At 36.5% G+C, this 21215-nt stretch overlaps 3 protein-coding genes across 13 annotated transcripts in view; 2 read left to right on the top strand and 1 right to left on the bottom strand.

Annotated features, from left to right (window-relative positions):
- The window catches only part of LOC105564697 (protein ROP), a 9365-nt gene extending 1279 nt beyond the window's left edge, over nt 1-8086 (top strand). Inside the window, exons 2-11 of one of the 2 annotated variants that reach the window (XM_012017269.1) lie at nt 2657-2953; nt 4110-4213; nt 4869-5017; nt 5141-5356; nt 5448-5546; nt 5636-5843; nt 5921-6169; nt 6250-6437; nt 6508-6662; nt 6770-8086. In XM_012017269.1, the coding sequence (XP_011872659.1) occupies nt 2657-2953; nt 4110-4213; nt 4869-5017; nt 5141-5356; nt 5448-5546; nt 5636-5843; nt 5921-6169; nt 6250-6437; nt 6508-6662; nt 6770-6831 (1727 nt within the window). In that variant the 3' untranslated portion in view covers nt 6832-8086. Of the gene's footprint in view, nt 1-2656; nt 2954-3686; nt 3791-4109; nt 4214-4868; nt 5018-5140; nt 5357-5447; nt 5547-5635; nt 5844-5920; nt 6170-6249; nt 6438-6507; nt 6663-6769 lie in introns of both variants that reach the window. The other variant, XM_012017268.1, reaches the window with a different exon arrangement.
- Nucleotides 8087-8183: 97 nt separating this feature from the next.
- Nucleotides 8184-11354, top strand: LOC105564696 (argininosuccinate synthase). Its single transcript, XM_012017267.1, has 8 exons — nt 8184-8500; nt 8570-8638; nt 8736-8981; nt 9379-9524; nt 9597-9861; nt 10553-10691; nt 10802-10903; nt 11134-11354. The coding sequence occupies exons 1-8, from the start codon at nt 8393-8395 to the stop codon at nt 11295-11297; spliced, it is 1239 nt and encodes a 412-aa protein (XP_011872657.1). The 5' UTR covers nt 8184-8392; the 3' UTR covers nt 11298-11354.
- Nucleotides 11355-11616: 262 nt separating this feature from the next.
- Nucleotides 11617-21215, bottom strand: part of LOC105564694 (bromodomain-containing protein 3) — a 29394-nt gene continuing 19795 nt past the window's right edge. For 8 of the 10 annotated variants that reach the window (XM_012017256.1, XM_012017264.1, XM_012017262.1 and 5 more), the window contains 8 exons: nt 20320-20408; nt 19900-20017; nt 19022-19444; nt 18291-18893; nt 17740-17885; nt 16922-17074; nt 16529-16834; nt 11617-15998 (listed from right to left, as the gene is read on the bottom strand). In XM_012017256.1, coding sequence (XP_011872646.1) covers nt 15933-15998; nt 16529-16834; nt 16922-17074; nt 17740-17885; nt 18291-18893; nt 19022-19444; nt 19900-20017; nt 20320-20408 — 1904 coding nt within the window. In that variant the 3' untranslated portion in view covers nt 11617-15932. The remainder of the gene's footprint in view (nt 15999-16528; nt 16835-16921; nt 17075-17739; nt 17886-18290; nt 18894-19021; nt 19445-19899; nt 20018-20319; nt 20409-21215) is intronic. The other 2 variants (XM_012017260.1, XM_012017266.1) reach the window with 2 other exon arrangements.

Here is a 21215-nt window from a genome sequence, read left to right as displayed (position 1 = left end):
GAAAAGGTCGTTTTACCCCGCGTTGACGTTTCTCGTCGGGCGACACGTCTTGGCAATCTCGAGATGCGAGACGCGAGCTCGGCGACGAACGCTGGCCCGATGTTTTCTGACGCGACCGACCGCGCGGTTCTTCCTTGGAAATAACTGTTGCTTTTTCAGAGCGACTTTCGCAGCGTGTCGACTTCCAGATGTTTCGCCGAAGAGGCGCGAATGAAACTCAATATCCACTTTATTCGCCGTTCGCGCCGGCAAAACCGACGCGCAAATAAAGTGTAACGTGTCACACGACACAACGTGTGACACGTTACGTTACACCGTACGTTTAATTTGTTGAAAAAAAAAAGCGTTAAAGTATTGGACAATTGTTTCCTATTGTCAGTACACCGCGAACCTTTACGAACCAACGTCGATAGATGCAATATTTGCCACGCGATATCGCTGGCGTATATTTTTTATCCATCCGTTATTTGCGCAGTTATTTCGGAAATTAATTTATTCCCATCTGATGTGAGCTTCAATGGGTGATTTTTAAACAATTAATTGAAGCGACCCGACCAAAACGCCTCTCGTTTCTCTCTTTGCGTCGTTTACGACGTCGAAGGGTGCGAAGTTTGCTCTTCTGAACTACGGATCGGGGATGATTTTTTTGCGCGTCTCACGCGCACCTTTAAATAGCCGATTGTTCCGCCCGAGGGAATATCGAGAAATGGGGCTTGCGGCTTGGTTGATACGTGCCTGCACGCAGTGACGTCATCTCTCTGTAAAGACGATCAATATACGTGTTGGAGAACGTCAAAGGACTCCTTGGCACGTCAGCGTTAATAATTATTATCAATTGTCGCGCTGTCAATGACTCGCGCCAAGTTAACGGCGCTTGCTCGCTGTCGTTGACGTTTCAATTAATTTCCCCCGTGATTTCGAATCTTTTCCCCGACTTGGGTTACTTGAGTAAGCGCCCGTCTACAATAGAGATTTAAACCCCGAGTCTTAAGTAATTGACTAATCACAGCCGCGTATTCTACTCGTACTTGACCGTGATCGGTCAATTTCTTAAGGGACGCTGGAGTGATTCTGCACTTTCGCACCCTTTGCACTTAAAACCGTCTGTTTCGCGGAAAGATTTGTACAATATAATATACAAATCCCAAGGAGAGCAAAAAGTCGGGATGATGTCAATTTGATGTCATATTGACCAAATTTATGTCCAATTTTGGTCAATGTGGCATCAAATTTCCCAAAATGTGACACAAATTTGGACAATATCATTCTGACTTTTTGTTCTCCTTGGGATTTAAATGGCTTACGTGTACTGATCGAAAGCAGCTTGCCATTCCGGCTAAATTAAAGAACAATGTGGCATCACTGAAACTAAGTTTGTAAGTCTAATAAAAAATAATAGTGAGCATGTACCACATGTGCCGTATGTGTTGAACATTTCTACAATGTTATCGGCACAACAGTCAACAGACGTATACGAGTAAATTCCCGCAGATGTTTATGAGATTGGATGAAGGGTGAAGTGTACAGAAAAATAGTAGTAAATACACGAGACATTCAAGTAGCTCTATCTCGGAAACAGTTCATATTCATGTGAACATTTTTGCTTAAAATGACCGATACTATCACCTCCCAGAATATTGACCTTTCCTCCTGGAACACCCTGTATAAGAATTGACTACACACAAACCTTAAGGTTTGTTTTCTGTTCCTGCACTGGTGAACTAGTGCAGTAAGGTAGAATGAGAAAATATACGCTTGTCTTACTCTAATTTATTGCACTAGTGTAAGAACAGAAAACAACCCTTTAGTGTGCACTCAGTGCGCACTAGTGCAAGCAATCGAATCCGCTATTAGCGAAAAATCTTACTCGGCGGCTGCAATATTCATAAAGACACTTCTTTTAAATATGTATTGATTCGATGCATAAACACGCCGCGTACATGTTACGTGCGCGAGAAATCTAATTACTAAAGTATTGATTTCCCTTCTATTGTGTAGTGTGATATAAATATCACACTTTTATATAGTTGCGGTAAAGAATGTCACTTTATAATTTATTCTCCGTTAGAAAAAAAATATATAGCTTGCAAAAGTCGCCAATTACAATTTCGTATTTCAAACACTACGAGACGTAAAATTAATAGCTGCCTCAATCACTCGCTTTGTTATCCAAGCTATAGTTATTGTCCTGGGATAAAGAATGCGATGTACAAGCTCACACGATTCCCTAGGGTCAATTCTTACAATATAGTGAAAATGCTAAAAGTGAGCGACTTTGTCTCTTTCCAAGGAGACGGTCAGAAAGAGACAAAGCTGTTCACTTTTAGCATTTTTACTATAGTGTAAGATACAGATTTGACCCCTCTGAGAATTTCCCTTCTATTGTACAGTGCGATATAAATTTTACATTTTTATATAATCGCGGTAAAGAAACATCATTTTATAATTTATACTCTGTTAAAAAGATATAGCTTATAAACTTCACCAAAGAAAGTCTCACGTTTCAAACACTGAGACGTTAAATTAATAGCTGCCTCAATCACCCGCTTTGTTATCCAAGATATCGTTCTATCCGCGGATAGAGAACGCGCGTATACAAGCTCGCGCGATTCCCCGGGAATTTGCCATTCGGCTAATTAATTCTCTCACGTCGCAGAGATTATGAACGAGGTGATCAAGCAAAAGAAGAAGACAACAGGTGGGGTGGAATGGCGTATCCTGGTGGTGGATCAGCTCGCCATGAGAATGGTGTCCGCCTGCTGCAAGATGCACGACATCAGCGCGCAGGGTATCACCCTGGTCGAGGATATCAATAAGAAGCGCGAACCTCTGCCGACGATGGAGGCCATTTACCTCATCACGCCTTGCAATCCGTCGGTGCAGAAATTGATCGACGACTTCAGTAACCCGACGAGAACCACTTACAAAGTCGCCCACGTGTACTTCACGGAAGGTATTTGCCACAATTGATCCCGCAGTCTCGTTCTAAGGATTTCCTCCTCTCCCAACGACGAGTCCAAATTGTCCGACAATTTTTCCCCGAGAAACTGCGCAATTTCATTTCGTAGATTATTTATCAAAGTAGATGCCAAAGTAAGTGCAAATTCTTCAAATAATCCTCTCTCAACGCGCAATTTAATTTCGTAAAATGTTTATCGAAGCAAATGCGAAAGCAAATGCAAGTTCTTTTTGTTGGAAATAATCCTTTCTCAATAAATCAATGTATGCAAAATTGATCGTAATTTGGCAATTTGCGCAGACCACCTCAATATAATTCAATCCGAAGTTAAATTAATATTTACTCAAACTTAAACATAACAATTGTGCTTGCCGATATTAATTTGTTAGAGTATTTTTAATATTAAACTCTTAATATATTTGAGATATGTATTATATAACAATATAATTAGACACCTTAAATATTTTGCTTAACAAGTTATTCGAGAAATTCGCTCAATTAAATCCCCATTTATTCCTACCGATTCCAACAACAGGTCTCCATACGAGTGTGACCGATCATCTAAATTCAGCGTAGCGATGCGGGTCTGCTATATAGATTCTTTCATTAAATATAAGTTAATAAACTCAGTGATATTTTGAGAAGAACAGTCGTACAAGATTAATCAATTCTATCTGTGTCTTTTTAACTTCTCGTGAATCGACATACTCAGTGTATCTCTTTGCAGCATGCCCTGACGAGTTGTTCAAAGAATTGTGTCACTCGCTGGTAGCTAAGCACATAAAGACACTAAAAGAGATCAACATCGCTTTCATACCGTATGAAGAGCAGGTAAAGCAACGAACGCTGTGAAAAGGAAAATGTTTAACCGTTTCATCCTTCGTGGTGGTGGGCATATACACGCGCACACGCGCACACACATCACACACAGAGAGACACGTTGTGAAACAATTATTTATTTACGCGTTCTACGTCCACTTCTCGGTCTCTAATCACGTAAATTTAGTCGTACGGGTCATCCGGACGTCAATCGGGACGATATTAATACAACGTTATCCTCTCATCCCATCTTGTCCAGTCCATCCTTGATGACTCACGAACAAGCACATACTAATAATCAGAATCCATTCATGCTTGCAATCGACGCCAGTATGCCCGGAGGAGCTGTTCAATGAAATCTGCAAGTCTCTTGCCGCTAAAAAGATCAAAACCCTCAAAGAGATCAACATCGCATTCTTGCCGTACGAATCGCAGGTGACGATTAAGCAGACGAAATTAATAGAACACTAGTTGTAGCTCTAGAGCGCGAAACTCGCCTTTAGTCCACGAGCATTCTGCGAGCTTAGAGATTTCTCTGCTTTTACCGGATCGTCAGTTTACTTTTAGATTGCAAAAGAGTAGGCGACAGACTTCTGGTTGAGGGAAGTCTTCCTCACATCATTTTTCCTTTCGACTCAAAAATATCTGTATGTTGTACGTACATACATGCTTGTAATGTGGTCACAAATTGTCTGTATAGCCCGATTTCGTTTATTTTCAAATTTATTAATTCCGCATGCTTGTTTATCTTGCTTCAAGTAGAGGAAAGTCCCCTATTATGAGATAGCGAGGTATTTGTTAAATTCAAAGGCATCATCTGTTGATGCCACCGTGAATTTATTGCCCTTGGAGTGAAATCTGTTTGGTGGAAAATTTAGTGTTAGATTGTGTATAATCTGAAAGAAGTGTGTAATGCGAAAGAAGATTTGTGATTGAATTTGGGTGTTGAAAACCTGCTATTTCTTATTAGAAACCTATCCCTTAATAGAGGACTTTCCTCTATATACATATAAGTTTGTAATGAAATTAGCATATTTCTTTTCTGGTTGCGACGAGAATATCCCAAGACTAATTCTGACCGTCTTCTTAGGTCTTCTCGCTGGACTCGCGTGAAACTTTCGCATGCTTTTACAACCCCTCTTTCTTTAATTTGAGATCAGCCAATATGGAGCGTATTGCCGAACAAATCGCGACCCTCTGCGCTACTCTTGGTGAATATCCATCAGTTCGATATCGCAGGTAACTTTGATTTTTGCTGCGATTAAAAAAATATTAATAACTTGCCGTTTCTCTCCTTGTTGATGAAGAATAATTGTACGGTCATTGATAAGATTAAATAAATGCCATTTATATGTATCGTAGTGACTTCGATCGCAATGTCGAACTCGCTCAAATGGTGCAGCAGAAGCTAGACGCATATAAAGCTGATGAACCGACAATGGGAGAAGGGCCTGAGAAAGCGCGTTCTCAATTATTGATCCTAGATAGAGGATTTGATTGTGTCTCACCTCTGTTACACGAACTTACACTGCAAGCCATGGCGTATGATTTGTTGGACATTGATAACGATGTCTATAGGTAAGGAGGAAAGAGTTATCATAAATTTTAAATGACTTTATTGCAAACAAAAACTCCAAACAAGACTTTAATTCCGTGTAATATTGTACAGGTTTGAGGCAACAGCTGGTCAGGAAAAAGAAGTATTGTTGGATGAAAATGATGATTTATGGGTAGAACTCAGGCATCAACATATTGCCGTAGTATCTCAGTACGTATAAATACATGTTTCAAAAATTCCGTAAAAGATTAATAACCATAAAGGACATTTAAAAGTAACCTTACAACGTTATTTTTCAGGAACGTGACTAAAAATTTGAAAAAGTTTACAGAATCAAAAAGAATGCCGCAAGGTGACAAGCAGAGTATGCGAGACTTGTCGCAGATGATCAAAAAGATGCCGCAATATCAAAAAGAACTGAGCAAGTATGCCACGCATTTACAATTAGCGGAAGACTGCATGAAGCGCTATCAAGGAAATGTAGATAAGCTTTGTAAAGTGGAGCAAGTATGTAATATCGCAATCGCTCTAGTCCATAATCCAATAAAGTCTTTTTAATTGCAAGTATTTCAACCGTATTCTAGGACTTGGCCATGGGTACCGATGCAGAAGGTGAACGTATCAAAGATCATATGAGGAATATCACGCCGATTTTACTTGACCAGACTGTGAATCATTTGGATAAATTACGTATTATATCTTTATATGTCATCAGCAAGAACGGCATCACCGATGAGAATCTTAACCGTCTGGTTCATCATGCCCAAGTGTCTGTTGATGATAAACAGACTATCGTCAATATGGCAAATCTTGGCATGAACGTTGTTGTAGATGTAAGTTAAAAAGTTGCAAACTATATCTCGTATTAAAAAGTTTGTATAGTTATTCTGTTACTTGCAACACCATTTTACAGAGCAATCGTAAAAAAATGTACACGGTACCACGTAAAGAAAGAATTACGGAGCAAACTTACCAAATGAGCCGTTGGACTCCAGTTATCAAGGACGTTATGGAGGATTCTATCGAGGATAAACTTGATTCTAAACATTTTCCGTTCCTTGCTGGACGTGCAGCCAGTTCAGGATACCATGCACCAACCAGGTATATAATATTTTTTTTCTTTATCTAACTCTGTTATTTGGTTTCTAAAAATATTAATGCCAACTTGCAGCGCACGATATGGACACTGGCACAAAGACAAAGGTCAACAGACCATCAAGAATGTTCCTCGTTTGATCGTTTTTATAGTCGGTGGAGTGTGCTATTCTGAAATTCGATGTGCGTACGAAGTTACGAACGCATTAAAAAATTGGGAAGTCATAATTGGTAAGGATTTTCGATAATCTACTATACAAATATGAAATAATCATTTCTAATCAAAATACGATTAAATAATGTACCCACTATCATGAAATATTTATGTATGATTGCAGGTTCGTCCCATATAATTACACCGAAATCATTCATGAACGACTTGAGTAAACTACACGTCTAAACGATCGTATATCCAACAGAAGAGATAACATTCCTGAATTCCTAATTTGCCATTAGCTTCAATTCCATCAGTAATACCAGCTACGAAGCCACAAATGATCTCGAGTATGAAATTAGAGTATTTAACTAACAATAAGTAACGAACACAGAGTCAATTCTTCAGGCGAGGGCGCCTCATTCCGGAAATATTAAGCAAGTATCCCGTTGTCAGTTGAATAACAATGAAAGTATTCGTGTATTAATCGAGCACGAAGAGTCTTGATCAGACCGAGTTATCAAGTGCCTGCGCGAATACATAATCATCAAAGATCGGTATAAGACACTTTGGCAATACTGATTGCACGAAACTGTACAATGGTATCGAGCCTTTCAGTGGTATCATAATCGAGTCTTTAGCAAAACTCTAGAGATATATTCGTGATCACTCTTTGTCGGTAATGAAAAGGAATTTATGAAGATGTATGTCATAGAGAAGGATCGTGATATTCCTGTACATTTCTCGTTACTAGTATTTTGTTATTTTTTCCTTGTGTTCAAGTTGACATCTTAAATGTAGATTGTTTTCGTTCGTCGAGCATACTTTCACTACCTCTAAGAAAATTCTATTGTAATAGAAACGTCAAATCTAAATGTCACGTCGCATTTCGCTTTATTCTCTTCACATTATCGGTGTAACAGAACCGTTATTTATTCGATATTATTATTATTACTTAAATCTAATTAATAGTATTCAACGTAAAGTGAAATCGCTAGATGTGTACAGTTCGACACTTGTTCTTCCTTTGTTAACTTATTTATCTGCATTTTCGTCGTTTTACGCACTCACGTACACGCTTCAGTTAATGTTTGCCAATTGCCAATTCAGACGCTACATTTAATGTAACTTATAAGTATATAATATTCGTGATATACAATGTTCAGCTCTCTCTTTGACAAATTTAACGATTAGTCATTATTTCTGTTGAATGTAATACAGATAAAAGTATAATATACCAATATGTATGTACGTATCGCAAGATCTATCGCAATCGTTCCATGGTTGTGATAAAGAAGCGCTTCTCCCGATCAGAAGCTTGCGCTTGTTGATGGATAATAATGGTAATAATTATTAATGTAATGTCAATAAATGTTGCGATCTACTAGCTGAGAGATTATTACAAAGTTAAACGATATTTATTAAGTATATCCTGTTACATATATGTATGTAGATTATAGCCCGAGTAGTGTTATATTATAAAGGCCTATGTTGCGCTCTACTCTTGAGTCTTCTTTCAATTATCACTATACCACATCTACGCCAATTCAATACAAAGTTATATAACAGAATATAATAAATACGTCAGGAAAAGATCTACTGAGATGTGTGATGTCTTATTTATTAGAAATGTCGTGATATGCCGATAATAGCTCAAGTTTCCGAAGGTTATCAGTAACAGGGTCAACAAAACTAATCACTTTAAAGCCGAAACGCAGCGGACTTTAGTACTGAATACTGTTACCAGCTGTTCTCTTTCTACTAATTTAACATTTTATAATTTCTGCTCAGAGCAAAACAGTGAAAAATGTCAGAGTCAAGAGGAAAAGTAATTCTAGCGTACAGTGGTGGTTTAGATACCTCTTGCATATTGTTGTGGTTGAAAGAAAAAGGATATCAAGTTGTCGCTTATGTGGTAAGAAATTTTGTAACTATGTAAATCCTCGCTGCAGCAAGTAGACATGAGAATTTACGATTTATTTAGGCGAACATCGGTCAAAAGGAGGATTTCGATGTAATTAGGGACAAGGCGCTCAAAGTTGGTGCCGCAAAGGTAAACTTATCTCTTTGCCACGAAACATTTTATAACGAAACAAAGTTGCGTCTCTTATTGACGAAGGTGCGTAACGAGAAATTCGATTATTGCCAAGGTCGTGATAGATGATGTTAGAGAAGTGTTCGTAACTTCCTATGTATGGCCCGCTGTGGCTTGTGGCCTGTTGTACGAGGGAAGATACCTTCTGGGTACTGCCATAGCACGCCCGTGTATCAGTCAGGGTTTGATAAAAGTCGCAAGGGCCGAAGGTGCCGGTATCATTGCGCATGGGGCAACTGGAAAGGGGAACGATCAAGTTCGCTTCGAGTTGAGCTGCTACAGCCTGTACCCTGGAATCACGGTATTCTGCTCTATCTTATCAACGATTATTTTACGAGAAGTAGAGATTGTTACCCAGATAGCACAAGACACTCCTGTGAACATTTCAAGAATATTTGGAATATTCCATAGGTCATTCTTATATATTTTATACATTTATAGAATATTCGATTGAAATATTCTGAAATTAAGAATATTTGCACTCCAGAAGAATATTCATAGAACTGTGTGTGCTATCTGGGTATAAGCAACACCCAAGGAGTCGAAAAATAAAAAGAGAAAATTACCTTTTATATAATAGATAATTCTTGATTTTCACGGAAACGTACTCTTGTTTAGCGAGAAAATGTAGTCGATCGTATTGAGACATGACAGTCGTGTCAGAAGCTGTAATAGTTAGGGCATAAAAGATTATAAAGATTTTAGCTCCGTGGAGAGAAGTCGAATTTTACGCCAAGTTCCAAGGAAGATCGGACTTGATGGAGTACGCGCGACAAAATGGAATCCCGATCTCAGCAACGCCGAAGGAACCGTGGAGCACTGACGCTAATCTCGTGCATATTAGGTACAATATAAAACATTGAGAAAGAGGCTGTTAAGAGGGCTTTAATCTCACAATCCTAATTTGTATATGTAGTTACGAATCAGGAATACTAGAGAATCCTGCCGTTCCAGCCCCGAAAGGACTCTATAAAATGACCGTCGATCCGACCGATTCCGCTCTGGAAGCGGAAGAGATCGAAATTAGTTTTAAGAAGGGACACCCCGTTAACGTGAAGAGTTTGAAGGATGGGAAGATATTCGACGTTCCTCTTACGATAATCGAGTATCTCAATGAGGTCGGAGGTGCGCACGGTATTGGACGGATAGACATCGTAGAAAATCGTTACATCGGAGTGAAGGTGTGTCCTCCTTATGAGGCTTGTCCGAGCAGAAGAAAAATTCATTTAAAATTCAAGATGACGTGAAAAAGTAATCATTTCTATAAAGCCAAGATCATACCATTTAACACGTTCAATACATTGACTGTTTTTTTATTTAACTTTTATGACTGTACCTTGACTTTTTTAACTTCTCCAAGAGAACGTAAATCGGTCGTGCGTGCGAATGAAAATCTCACGCATATTATTTTACGAATTTGGGAAAATATCTGATTTTTGAAGCATTGTTATGCCGATTTTTCATCCCAAAGATATAAAATAAAAACTCAATAATACAAATCTTACAAAATATTGAAAATTGCACTTTATCATCCAACATATTCTTATCATAATAGTATTTTTGTTAAAAAGAACATTTGATATTAAGTCCTAATTAACATACAATTATAAGTATCGGAAATAATCTAAGTTTAAGTTATCACGAATTATGTCAAAGCAGCATCTTTAAATTTCAAGATCAAAATTAAAATAATGCGATGAATTTTCTGTCATGATCGAAATATGACTCTTGGTAGTCAATTATGATATCAAGTTGATGTCACTTCTATAATACTTCATCACGACTTCCTGTTCTGCCTGGGTATAAGCTACTTCTTATTGAATAAACTGTACGAACGCAAAATAAGTAACGATATATGCGCAAACATTTCAGTCTCGAGGCATTTACGAGTCGCCGGGCGTCAACATCTTGGAGACCGCGCATCGCGACCTCGAGGTGTTCGCCTTGGATCGCGAGGTTCTGAGGGTCAAGTCGTACCTGACGGATAAGATGTCGGATTATGTTTATAACGGTAGTCAGATGCGCGGGGACGCAATATACAGAACTATAAGATAAAATATAAGAATTGTCAGAGTATCTAAAGAAATTGGATTAATTTCTTAAAAAAAAAATGCCTCGCAGGGTTCTGGTTCTCGCCGGAATGCGACTTTGTACGGGAATGCATCCAGCACTCGCAGAAATATGTAAACGGCACAGTGAGGCTGCAGCTGTACAGGGGAAAAGGTTGGTAGATTTGCGCGAAATTTAATTAGAACCACGAAATTCACCGTTCAACAGTTCCCAATAAATATACACGATGGTATATTAAAGTTAGTACACAGTGGTACAATTATACTTTTACGCTACTTTGTTTGATATATCATCGTGCGTATTGGGTTATACTTGGCACGAACAAACGCGAATATATTTTATTATATCTGAGATCAACGAAAGGACATCATTTCCTGTTGCAGCTATGGCGATCGGCAGATCGAGCGAGGTCTCGCTGTACAACCAGACCCTCGTGTCGATGGACGTGAAGGGTGACTTCGAGCCGACGAACGCCACTGGATTTATCCGCACGCAGGCTCTGAGACTGAAGGAGTTTTATCGGTTCAATAAACAACACAATGCTTGAATCAAGACTTTATTGCGAGTTTCATAAGTTTCAATAAAGGACGCACAGTTGCAGTTAGCTCGACGCTACTTTATTTCACCCTAAACGTCTACGCGTCTGGTCCTCCAGACGCAATTCGATATTCCGTAAACGACTGAACGGTTTTTTCCGAAAGGTTTGCAAGGTGTCGCAGCAAGAAGAGTAATCGTGTGACAAAACGTAATTAACTCTAGGACAAAATCCATCTCTCTAGAAGTCCAATCGCTCTTGCGGATCTCGCGCATGCGGCGGTTTATGGGAGGGAGGTGAGGTTTCGCAATAAAAAAACACTACCACTACATCTTTTTTGTTTTCACTTTAGTTATTAATTAAATCTTAAAATTACCTTAGCATATACTCGTGAAGATTATAATGTAATGTACCATACCTTTTAAGAATATATTAATAATAGTATACACAGTGCGTGCACGTGTGTGTATCTTTCTCTCTTTTTCCCCCCAGCATATATGTACTATCTCGGCATAGCAACTTAAGGAAAGAAACTACTGTCAAATACGAAATCACGACAGCGCCTTCGTACTGATACATCCATATATCCAGCTATGAGCGATTTTCTGTACAGACCTCTTATACTCGCGTTCTGTTCCGCATACTCTCCGTTTTACATATGTATGTATTATGTAACATGCAAAATTACAAACTAGGGAAGGTAATTCCTCATGCATATACAATGAATAATCTGTAGTAACTCTTGTATTCACATTTGCACGTTAATGTTAGTTCAAATATCGTAGTAAACCTGTTATTTTCCTTTTTTATTTCTGATGATTAATAACAGGTAATATATATTATAGGTTGATGTTGTTAAATAAGCAGAGAAAAGTACATATGTACGTACACATATGCACATATATATATAATCGATCAGAGTTGTAAATAGTATGCACTCTTTATCATAAAAAAAAATTGGTCTTTTGTGCAGCATCAATTGTATTAACCTCTAAAGAGTTAATAAAAAAAAAAGAAGGAAACTAAAGTGGTCCAAAATCTTCGTTTATCTTAAATTTTTTAACACTTTGCTAATAGATTATATTAAAAGATTGGAAAAATTGAAACTCACTGTAGCGCTGTACGAATCAGTGTTTTTAATTCGATTTATTTATAAAAAATTATATTTAACATAAATACCAAAGTAAATTTACGAGCTAGCATCATCGATATAACGAAAGAAGGAAATGTAGGTACATGAACGCAATCAACGCTCGATTAACAATCGCTCTTTCTCTCACTCATTCTCTCTTCCTCTCCTTTATTTAACAACATCAAGCGTATATTTCATCCATTTATTTTCTCATTTCGTTATTATTTATGTACAACCAGTTTAACTGTTTGCTATCGTTAGTCGTAGTAAGTTTGCTAAAATTCGTGTTCTATTGGAGATGATGTGCGTTCGTGGGAACTTATATAAAAAATTACTTTTTGATACAGAGCTGAGTGATTTTGGTGTTACTTACGAAGTATGGGTGTATGTTGCTTATATTTTAACTTACTCTGAGATCCTAATCGGTTATACACTCTATCGTTCATACACAATCTGTACGGCTTTCTTATAAATCTTATCACATAGATAAACATTTCTATTATTCTATATGCTTCCATCTTAATGTTGTATTTTACATAGATATTCTTATATTCTAAACGTAACTAATTTCTCCCTGTACCTATATACAATTACAAACTATAAATATACAATCCTAATAACTATTGTACGCGCTCTTCTCTTTCTCTCTCACACTTTTCTCATTCTCCCTCTCCGAATTATCCTTCCCCTTTTATCATGTATTTATTTCAACCCTTTTTGTTTCTTTTCCAGTTATTACACCTTGCTACGCAATAGTATTCATTCGTGCTGGTCAGACATATGAATCCTGAATATGTAATAACAAAAAAGAAACAAAAACATTTAATAACATTCGTTTTGTTTAAATAATAAACAAATTGTTAAGTAAATTATTGGCAGAAACACTGTGCAATTTATCAGTTATATCATTAAATTGTATGTTCACGCTGTTAGTATCAAACTCTGTAAGAATTTCGAGTATAATTCTTTAACATACTTCAATTGCTTCTGCCAATAATTTACTTTACAATTTTACTATCTTAAAAGTTATCGTGACGTTATCATATTCGTCAAAAAAAACCGTTAATAATTTCAATCGAAAAAAAAGTTTGTCATCGAAATTTACGAAATGAAACAAACTATCGAAATCACTTCAGATTGTGCTAGTTTTTTTGGTTTTTTTTTTTTTTGTAAACTGAGCATAATGTCCGATGCAGCAGTTCGCATATAAAAAACACAATCGACGTATTTTATTAATTTTTATACATTGTTAAATCGTTAATTTCGCAAAAAATTTATCTACCTTCTTAAGTTTATATATCAACAATAATATATCGATGACTAAATCATTTGTGTATACTAACTGCGCGAATATTACTATCGCAGCATATGGATAGCATATTTTAAGAATAAGATCATAGATCTTTCTTAATTTTGATTACATAAAAAGTGCGAATAGGCGCTCGTACGGGGCCTAAAGACGCATTAAAAATGAAAGATTACAGAAATAATCTAATATTGCCAGACGTTGACAATCAATGAAAGCAGGATTGTTACGGATATTGTAATACCAAACAATACCCAATAATGAAAATCGTGCCTGTATTGAAGGGCTCTTTCGTTTTGCTCCTTTTATCTCTAATACACGAAATAATGACAATAGGATTGCGAAGGACGGCATGAACATTCGAAAGTGGCTTTTCTATAGTCAGTACAGTATTCTCGGTTTTTTTGTCAATCTACGTTATTTAGACATCTCCAAACTTGATCTTTAATAGAGAGCTCGAGGAATTATGATGCTTGTCGAAGAAAAGATTTGAAAACTTGAGTTTAGCAAGATCTTTTCATCTCACTTTATACGTATTCATTCGATTAATCTTGGTCGATAAACCAGCATAGTCCCTAATTATATAAAAATCATGATTTTGTTTAAAATGTGCAAGTTTCTGACAATATGATCACTTTGGATTAATCACCTGACAAACCGCGCCACCATAACGATTGCTCATTGCCGACAAGCACCGCCATATTTACAACAAATAAACTATACAAGTTTATAGATCTTAAAAAAATAAAATTGCTGTTAAACAAATAATTTAATAGCACTATTTTTTATTTATATTTGGCATATCATTAATGCCGTTATGACCGTGTAATCTAAATACTTTTAAGAAATTAACATTATGATCACAATTAATGAAAACATTGCTTTATTAATCTGTTTTTGTACTTTTTGGCCGATTAAATTTTTTTTTCATTTTTCAGTTATTCATTTACTCGATTCGCACATCTTGTTCGGGCGGCTCAATTATTAATTGGGCCACGCCCGAGTACTCAGCATATAACTTCCGCCCTGCTCACTCATGATACGTCAAATTTAAACAGATTTTAAGATATTTTATAGATTATACGTAAATATTTCCTCCAAAAGAATTTCTTTTATATTTTTATAACTTCTCAGTATCGTGGAATACACCCTCTAGTGGCCGAATAAATATAATTCTTTTCTAATAAGTGTTACTTGTACAGCATCGCGATTTCCTCTTCCACGAGCTTCAAGTATACCAAGAATTAGGTACGTAGTCTGATCTAATAGTTGGTAGGATCGGAACTACTTCAATTCTAAAATTTATCTTATCATTACTCGTAATAATTGACAGCATTGTTCTAAAGTGAGTTAATGAATAGCTTTGAATCGACCAGTTGGCTCGCAATAACTCTTGAATCAATCACAACAGTATACGCTGTTAAATATTCTGATCGATCAGCAGTTGATCAATTGAAGTCACAAGTGGACAGCCGTGATGATCGTTATTAAATTTACCAAGTTCTTGGATGTTCGTATTATCTTATATTTTTCTATCGTTATTCACATATACGCCTAGCTACTTTTGTGATTACAAATAGCGTATATGAATAATCGAGAAAAAATTTGCAATATTATTAATGATAGTTAATAATTACATGTATTATTGGCAGAAACACTTTTCTACGTAATCCTACCAACGATTAATGACTCAATGTGGAAAAATACAAAACTTAACTAAATGTACACGATTTTTACTCTTCTTCAAGCCGACATTCGTATCTACGCGCACACATTCGGTTATCACACATGCAACCCTCTCTTATTATATAATATATTGTTTCCAAATTTACATAAAGTACAAACTTATGAAAACCGGAAAAACACAAGTAGTCAGTTTAGTATTTTCGATATATAAGTATTTATCTAATTACATAGTCGCACTTAAGTGTTTTGTCGTTCTAGAGACAATACAGTTCGTCTCCGCTTTAATAAGCTGTTTGAATCTTCTGACAACCAAATGGGGGTTTTCTGTTGGAATGTCCCAACTGTACCACCATTTTATGATAATTAGCAACACGGCCTATGTCGTTATCGTTATTAGTCATCTTTCATTGTGTTGTTTTTGCTGATTTTGCATTTAAAGATTTCTACAACATTGTTCGACCCAAACGTACGTCCGAATTCTGCCAAGTTTTTGTGGATTTATTATAAACAGGATATAGTAACATTATAAAGATTCCTCAAACGCAGCCATCAAATCGCTCTGCAAGTTCATGTCAATTTGGCTAGCCATCTGAAAAGATAAATATAACCATTCTTCGCAAATCCCTTTAACGTGGGCGTCGAAAGTTTTCATGTATTCTTACATAAATCTACTTAGAAAATCAAATTTACTACAAATTATATCGCGAGTTATAAAGTAAGCAAATTATAATAATTAATAAAATTGACATTACACGATGCTATATAAACTTTATTTTTGTTATATCTTATTTAATAATTATACTTTATTTGTTTATTTGTCAGTCTTGTGTAACATGCATGTAGTGTAATAATTAAAATTCTAAATAATATATTATTAAGCCGAAAATTGGTTAAACTGTCAAGTTATATTCAGACCGTGCAAGAACATAATGTTTGTCTTTTATATATAGATTGAATGTGTAATTAAGATTTTTCACATTTATAATTATCGCACGGATCTCTAACGTTGTCCATTTTAACTTAACAATACTATTTTTATATTAAATATTTTCTATTATTTTTGGTTGAAAAATTACAACGATAACAAATTTCATGGATACGAAAATATTAAGTACTTACCGCTTCTCGTCGCCGGCGTTCTTGCTCCCGTTGCCTTAGACGTTCTCTTTCGGCAGCGGACTTCTCTTGACTGGACGAATGACTCGGACTACTGCTATCTGTGTCAGTAATGGCCTTTACTTCTTCCGCTCTTGTGGTGGCAGTCATAACATTGCTCTGCTGATCTCCAATATTTTTCCTAACTTTGTCCAGAGCATCTTCCTCCTCTCGTTCCCGTCTTCTTTCATTTTCCTGTCGCAATCTCTCTCGTTCGGCTTGCTCCTTCTGCTGTCTGCGCATCTCTTGTTGCTCCATTAATGCTCTTTGCTGTTTTACAAATATTAATACGGAAATATTATAACAGCTGGATATGCGTTACATGACATACATAATTATTTTGCAGAATTAACTAACCCTATCCTGTTTTTCTTTAGCTTGTTTTTTGAATGCCTGAAATGAGTCTCGTGCTGCGCTTTTCATACTACTTCCTGCAGCTGCCGATTGAGGACTTGAAGCTTGCGCCAGGGAAGACCAGGATGATGCGTTCTTTACGTTCTGCTCTACAGTCTGTAATCGAAAGCATGTGTTAATTTTTAACGCAACTAAAATTCTTTTACTTACATAGTTATAAAAATCTACATATAAAGAAATATATAAAACACATACCAAAGATAATATTGAAAAGTAAATTTATGCTTTTTGTATGTATAGTTCAATTTAAATTTTGAGCGAAGAATGGCGATAGAAAAGCGATGAGAGAAAGAAAGTTCCGTTGATCTCTTAAGATTCAGCCCAATTGACTTAATACGCTATGCACTGTTCGTCTCTAAATGTATTGACCTCCCGCCGTCTTACGGGGTTGGCTGTGCGAAATCGGTTTTCTCTGTCGGGGCAACGTGCCACAGAACTCTTTTCGAAAAGTACCTCCTCGCGTTTAATAATCAATGTGATTCACCGGCCGACCGACTGTTCTGTTTACAGCGTGAACACTCGAGCGTCAGACACTACAGATTACGATATGCGTAGCATCGAGTCGCGAAAAGAAATATAACATGAAAATTCAACAAAATAAAAGAAATTAAAGCGTTCACCAATTTACCGTCATTATTTATCCAAAATGTCTGTGCTGATACGTGTGCGTTAGAATGTGTGTACGAGTGTCTACATACGAAACTTAATTAGCATTCTGACGGTGGAATCGCCACAAAATATTTAGGGAATGACCCATGTACCTTATTTTTAAAGGCTGACGCAAAGTTTGCAGCAGGATTCTTCGAGTCGGGTGGGGTCATTTTCTTTTCAGACATCAATTGAGAGCTGCCATGATTAATCAACGGTGCCAATCCTAGGGTGTTCATTTCTGCAAAATAAGCTCCCGCTAGAGCAATAATATTATACGTCTAGTTAGTAAGCGAGTACAGCAGTTACATGTATAAAGCAGCATTGTTAATTGATAAAGATTAGATTATAATAACAACAAGATTGAGCATATCATAAGAAGTAAAAAAAGTAAATTTGTGTGAAATTATTAAGCTATTAGCATTGAATCAATTGATATACGAGTATATCATATCACGTGTACCTTAATTTTTTTATACAACACGTTTCTATTTTATCAATTGTCGTATCAATATCTTTTTCAAAATTATTTCTATAGTTGTATGTGCAATAAATATAAATTTACTAATATTTTGAACTAAAAGAAGATGAACAAGCAATCTACATGCAAGTTTAGAGGAAAGCATACTGCAAATGTATAAATATATAAGTGTAATACACGAACCATCCATAGGCTTTTGCGTCAGTTGAGGTTGAGAAATCGGCAAGGGCTTCTCTTCTTTTTTTACCGGAATCTGAGAAATTTGCATCGATGGTATAGGAAGGGGATCAAATATCGAGCCCATGCCTACATTCATTCCAATGTTCAGTCCTGGAATGCCGTTATTGTTCAGCATATTGGGCGGTGAATTTCCGCGTTTTGCATTTGGAAATCCGTTGGAATGCTGCTGCGACATCGTAACGTTATGCGAATTTTGTATATTAGCCAACGGCGCAGTAGTATTAATCATATTTTCTAATTGATTGTGCATAGAAATGTGCGTCAGTCCTTGCGACAAATTCATATTCAAATTTGTCATATTAATATTGCCCAAGTTCAGATTAGAAGCCATATTCGTCGGCATCATATTCACAGATTTTACATCCGATAGCAAATTGAGACTGGTATTGTTATTAGTATTATTCGTCGTATGAGACGTTTGGATAAATGAAGGCTCCTTCTTAACAGCAAGCGTTTGATCCAAAGTAGGTTGTGTTGGAATAAATGAAGCCTCCTTCTTGATTGCAAGGGTTTGATCCAAGGAGGACTGCGTAGTAGGCACCGAAGCTATATAAAATACATATAAACATGATTACTTTGCACTTGAATTTTCGTGTAATAAAATTACTTCACGCGTAATATATAAGCACAATATTATAAGCACAATACTAATAATCGTATCTAATGATAGATACCTAAAGTATTGTATGGTTGTAAAAGATCAGACTGTTGATTTAAATTTGTTCCGTCTGTGGACACGGATGTATTTGCATTTGGAAAGGAACTAATGGATGTTGGTGGCTGCTGCGGTGGTTGTTGAGATACAGCTGGCGAGGCTGTTATAGAATTTGTATTTGTAGGTGTGACGCTGGGCGGTGGAGTTGGTACGGAGACCGACGGAGTTGATGGGTTAGATGTTGGTGGTGGAGGTGGTGGCGGTGGTGGAGGCGGTGGTGGTGGTGGCGGTGGTGTTGGTGTTGGTTTTTTTACAGGAGCGGCCGTAGCCAGAGCTGTAGGTCGTGACGGTTGGGCTGGCATAGACGCGTGACTCGCGACAGGTATGCTTTGCCCTGTTGTAACAGCAGCCACTGCGACAGGCTGTTGATTACTATTGCCCCCTAAAAGAATTTTTGCACTTACGTCTATCTCATAGTCTATCAATTCTATATTTAATCGCATATATTAGCATCTTTTGTGTAATGACGCATATCTTTCTTCTTAGTAATTTATACATTACTAAAGATCTCTGTTAATAAAAAATAATATCGATAAATTATCTGTAAATTATCAAACGGAATAATTTACAAATTAGTAGTTGCAATATTCATACATTGTGCTGGATCTCAGAAAAACCACGGATATAAAAAAAACTCAAGTTAATTAATAAAAGAATTAACAAAATTAATTTAAAATTACAGTTACAAAGTTGTAATGTGTGTGTACAAGTGAAAACGTAAACGTAAGTGCCGCGGAACAGAACTTAATTTGTGTAGCTGTATTCAACGAGAACATCCCCAACGCGAAAATTGCTAATCGATATCGCAGTTATTTCATAATTTTATTAACATAGTACCTGATTCTGAAGGAATATTGCTTGCTTGGGTAACAGGCGGTTTTGTTATTGGTCCCGTAGAATTCGTCGGTGGTTGATTATTCATTAAAAGAGCTCCGCTATGATTTAATGTAGGTGCCTATATAAACAATATATTATCCTTCATATTAATATTCACATGAGAAAATTATTTGTTACAGGAGTTATATTAAGACAAGCAACGTTATAAACATCATATTGTGTACTTGCAATGTAATTTGCGCTAATCTTTTGAATGACTTCTGAATTCGAAGTTAGTACTTACAAAAATATCAAGGGACACATGAGAAAATGTGCACTGTCTAGAAAATGCTCACAACTTATTCATGATATGAAGAATAAGTATATATATATGTCTCATTTTCATTGACTTGTTACAATCATCACAACTTATTATCTTACCGGTGCTATGGTAGCAGTCGTTGCGGAAGCTCCTGTACTCGGTGGATTCTTCTTTGCTTTCTTTCTATGTGGACGATTCGAGGAGTTTCCTGAAATTCAATGTAATGTGCATCTAGTAGTGAGTTACGTGCAGTCAATCATTGTTCTTGTCACATCAAGAGACACAGGTCGATGGAGTACTAATACGAAATGCAAATGTGCAGAGAGGATACCAGCTAGCGAGTGTCGCAAAACGCTAAGTAAAATGCGAAAAGTAAACAACAACTCTGTGCGTATATTTTCTAATAGATTTTATTCATATGCTTATATTATAATTGTATCACTGTGTGTACAACAATGTTAATTTAAATATCTCAATTGTATGCTCCTTTTTTTGTGGACTTTCATCGTCATGATTCTTTTATATTAAAAAATTTTAATACGCAGAACAATTCTTTCTTTCCATTCTACGTAAAGTTAGTTGTATTCAATTCTTTCATGAATAATTGCGTGTGCATGTCTGTATGTATGTATACACGTACATACATACAGACACATCGCACGCGCGCCCACACATACATGCATACGTATCGCGGAATTGTCACACATACATATATGTCTCTGCATATATGCATGCGAGAGCACGCGCCTACTCTCGTCGTTTTAGTGTATTGATAATCATGATTTATTACAATAACAGTAATAATAATCGTTACGGTGGCGGAAATGACGATTATAAAATATTGACTACAAAAATCATCAAACTGCCGTCTGTCGTTTACTTCCTTTTTTTCCACATAATATAATATAATTAATGTAATATTATATAATAATAGGAGTAATGTGTAAATAAAGGTCACATAAATGGTACAATACAGGCTCAACTTAAAAATGAATGATACAAGAGCGGCAAACTC

This window comes from Vollenhovia emeryi, unplaced genomic scaffold, assembly GCF_000949405.1.
Source record: "Vollenhovia emeryi isolate VEMERY1.0 unplaced genomic scaffold, V.emery_V1.0 DF939160.1, whole genome shotgun sequence".
Lineage (NCBI taxonomy): Eukaryota > Metazoa > Arthropoda > Insecta > Hymenoptera > Formicidae > Vollenhovia > Vollenhovia emeryi.
Note: the sequence above shows the minus strand (reverse complement) of the source record. Positions and strands in the feature narration are given on the sequence as shown.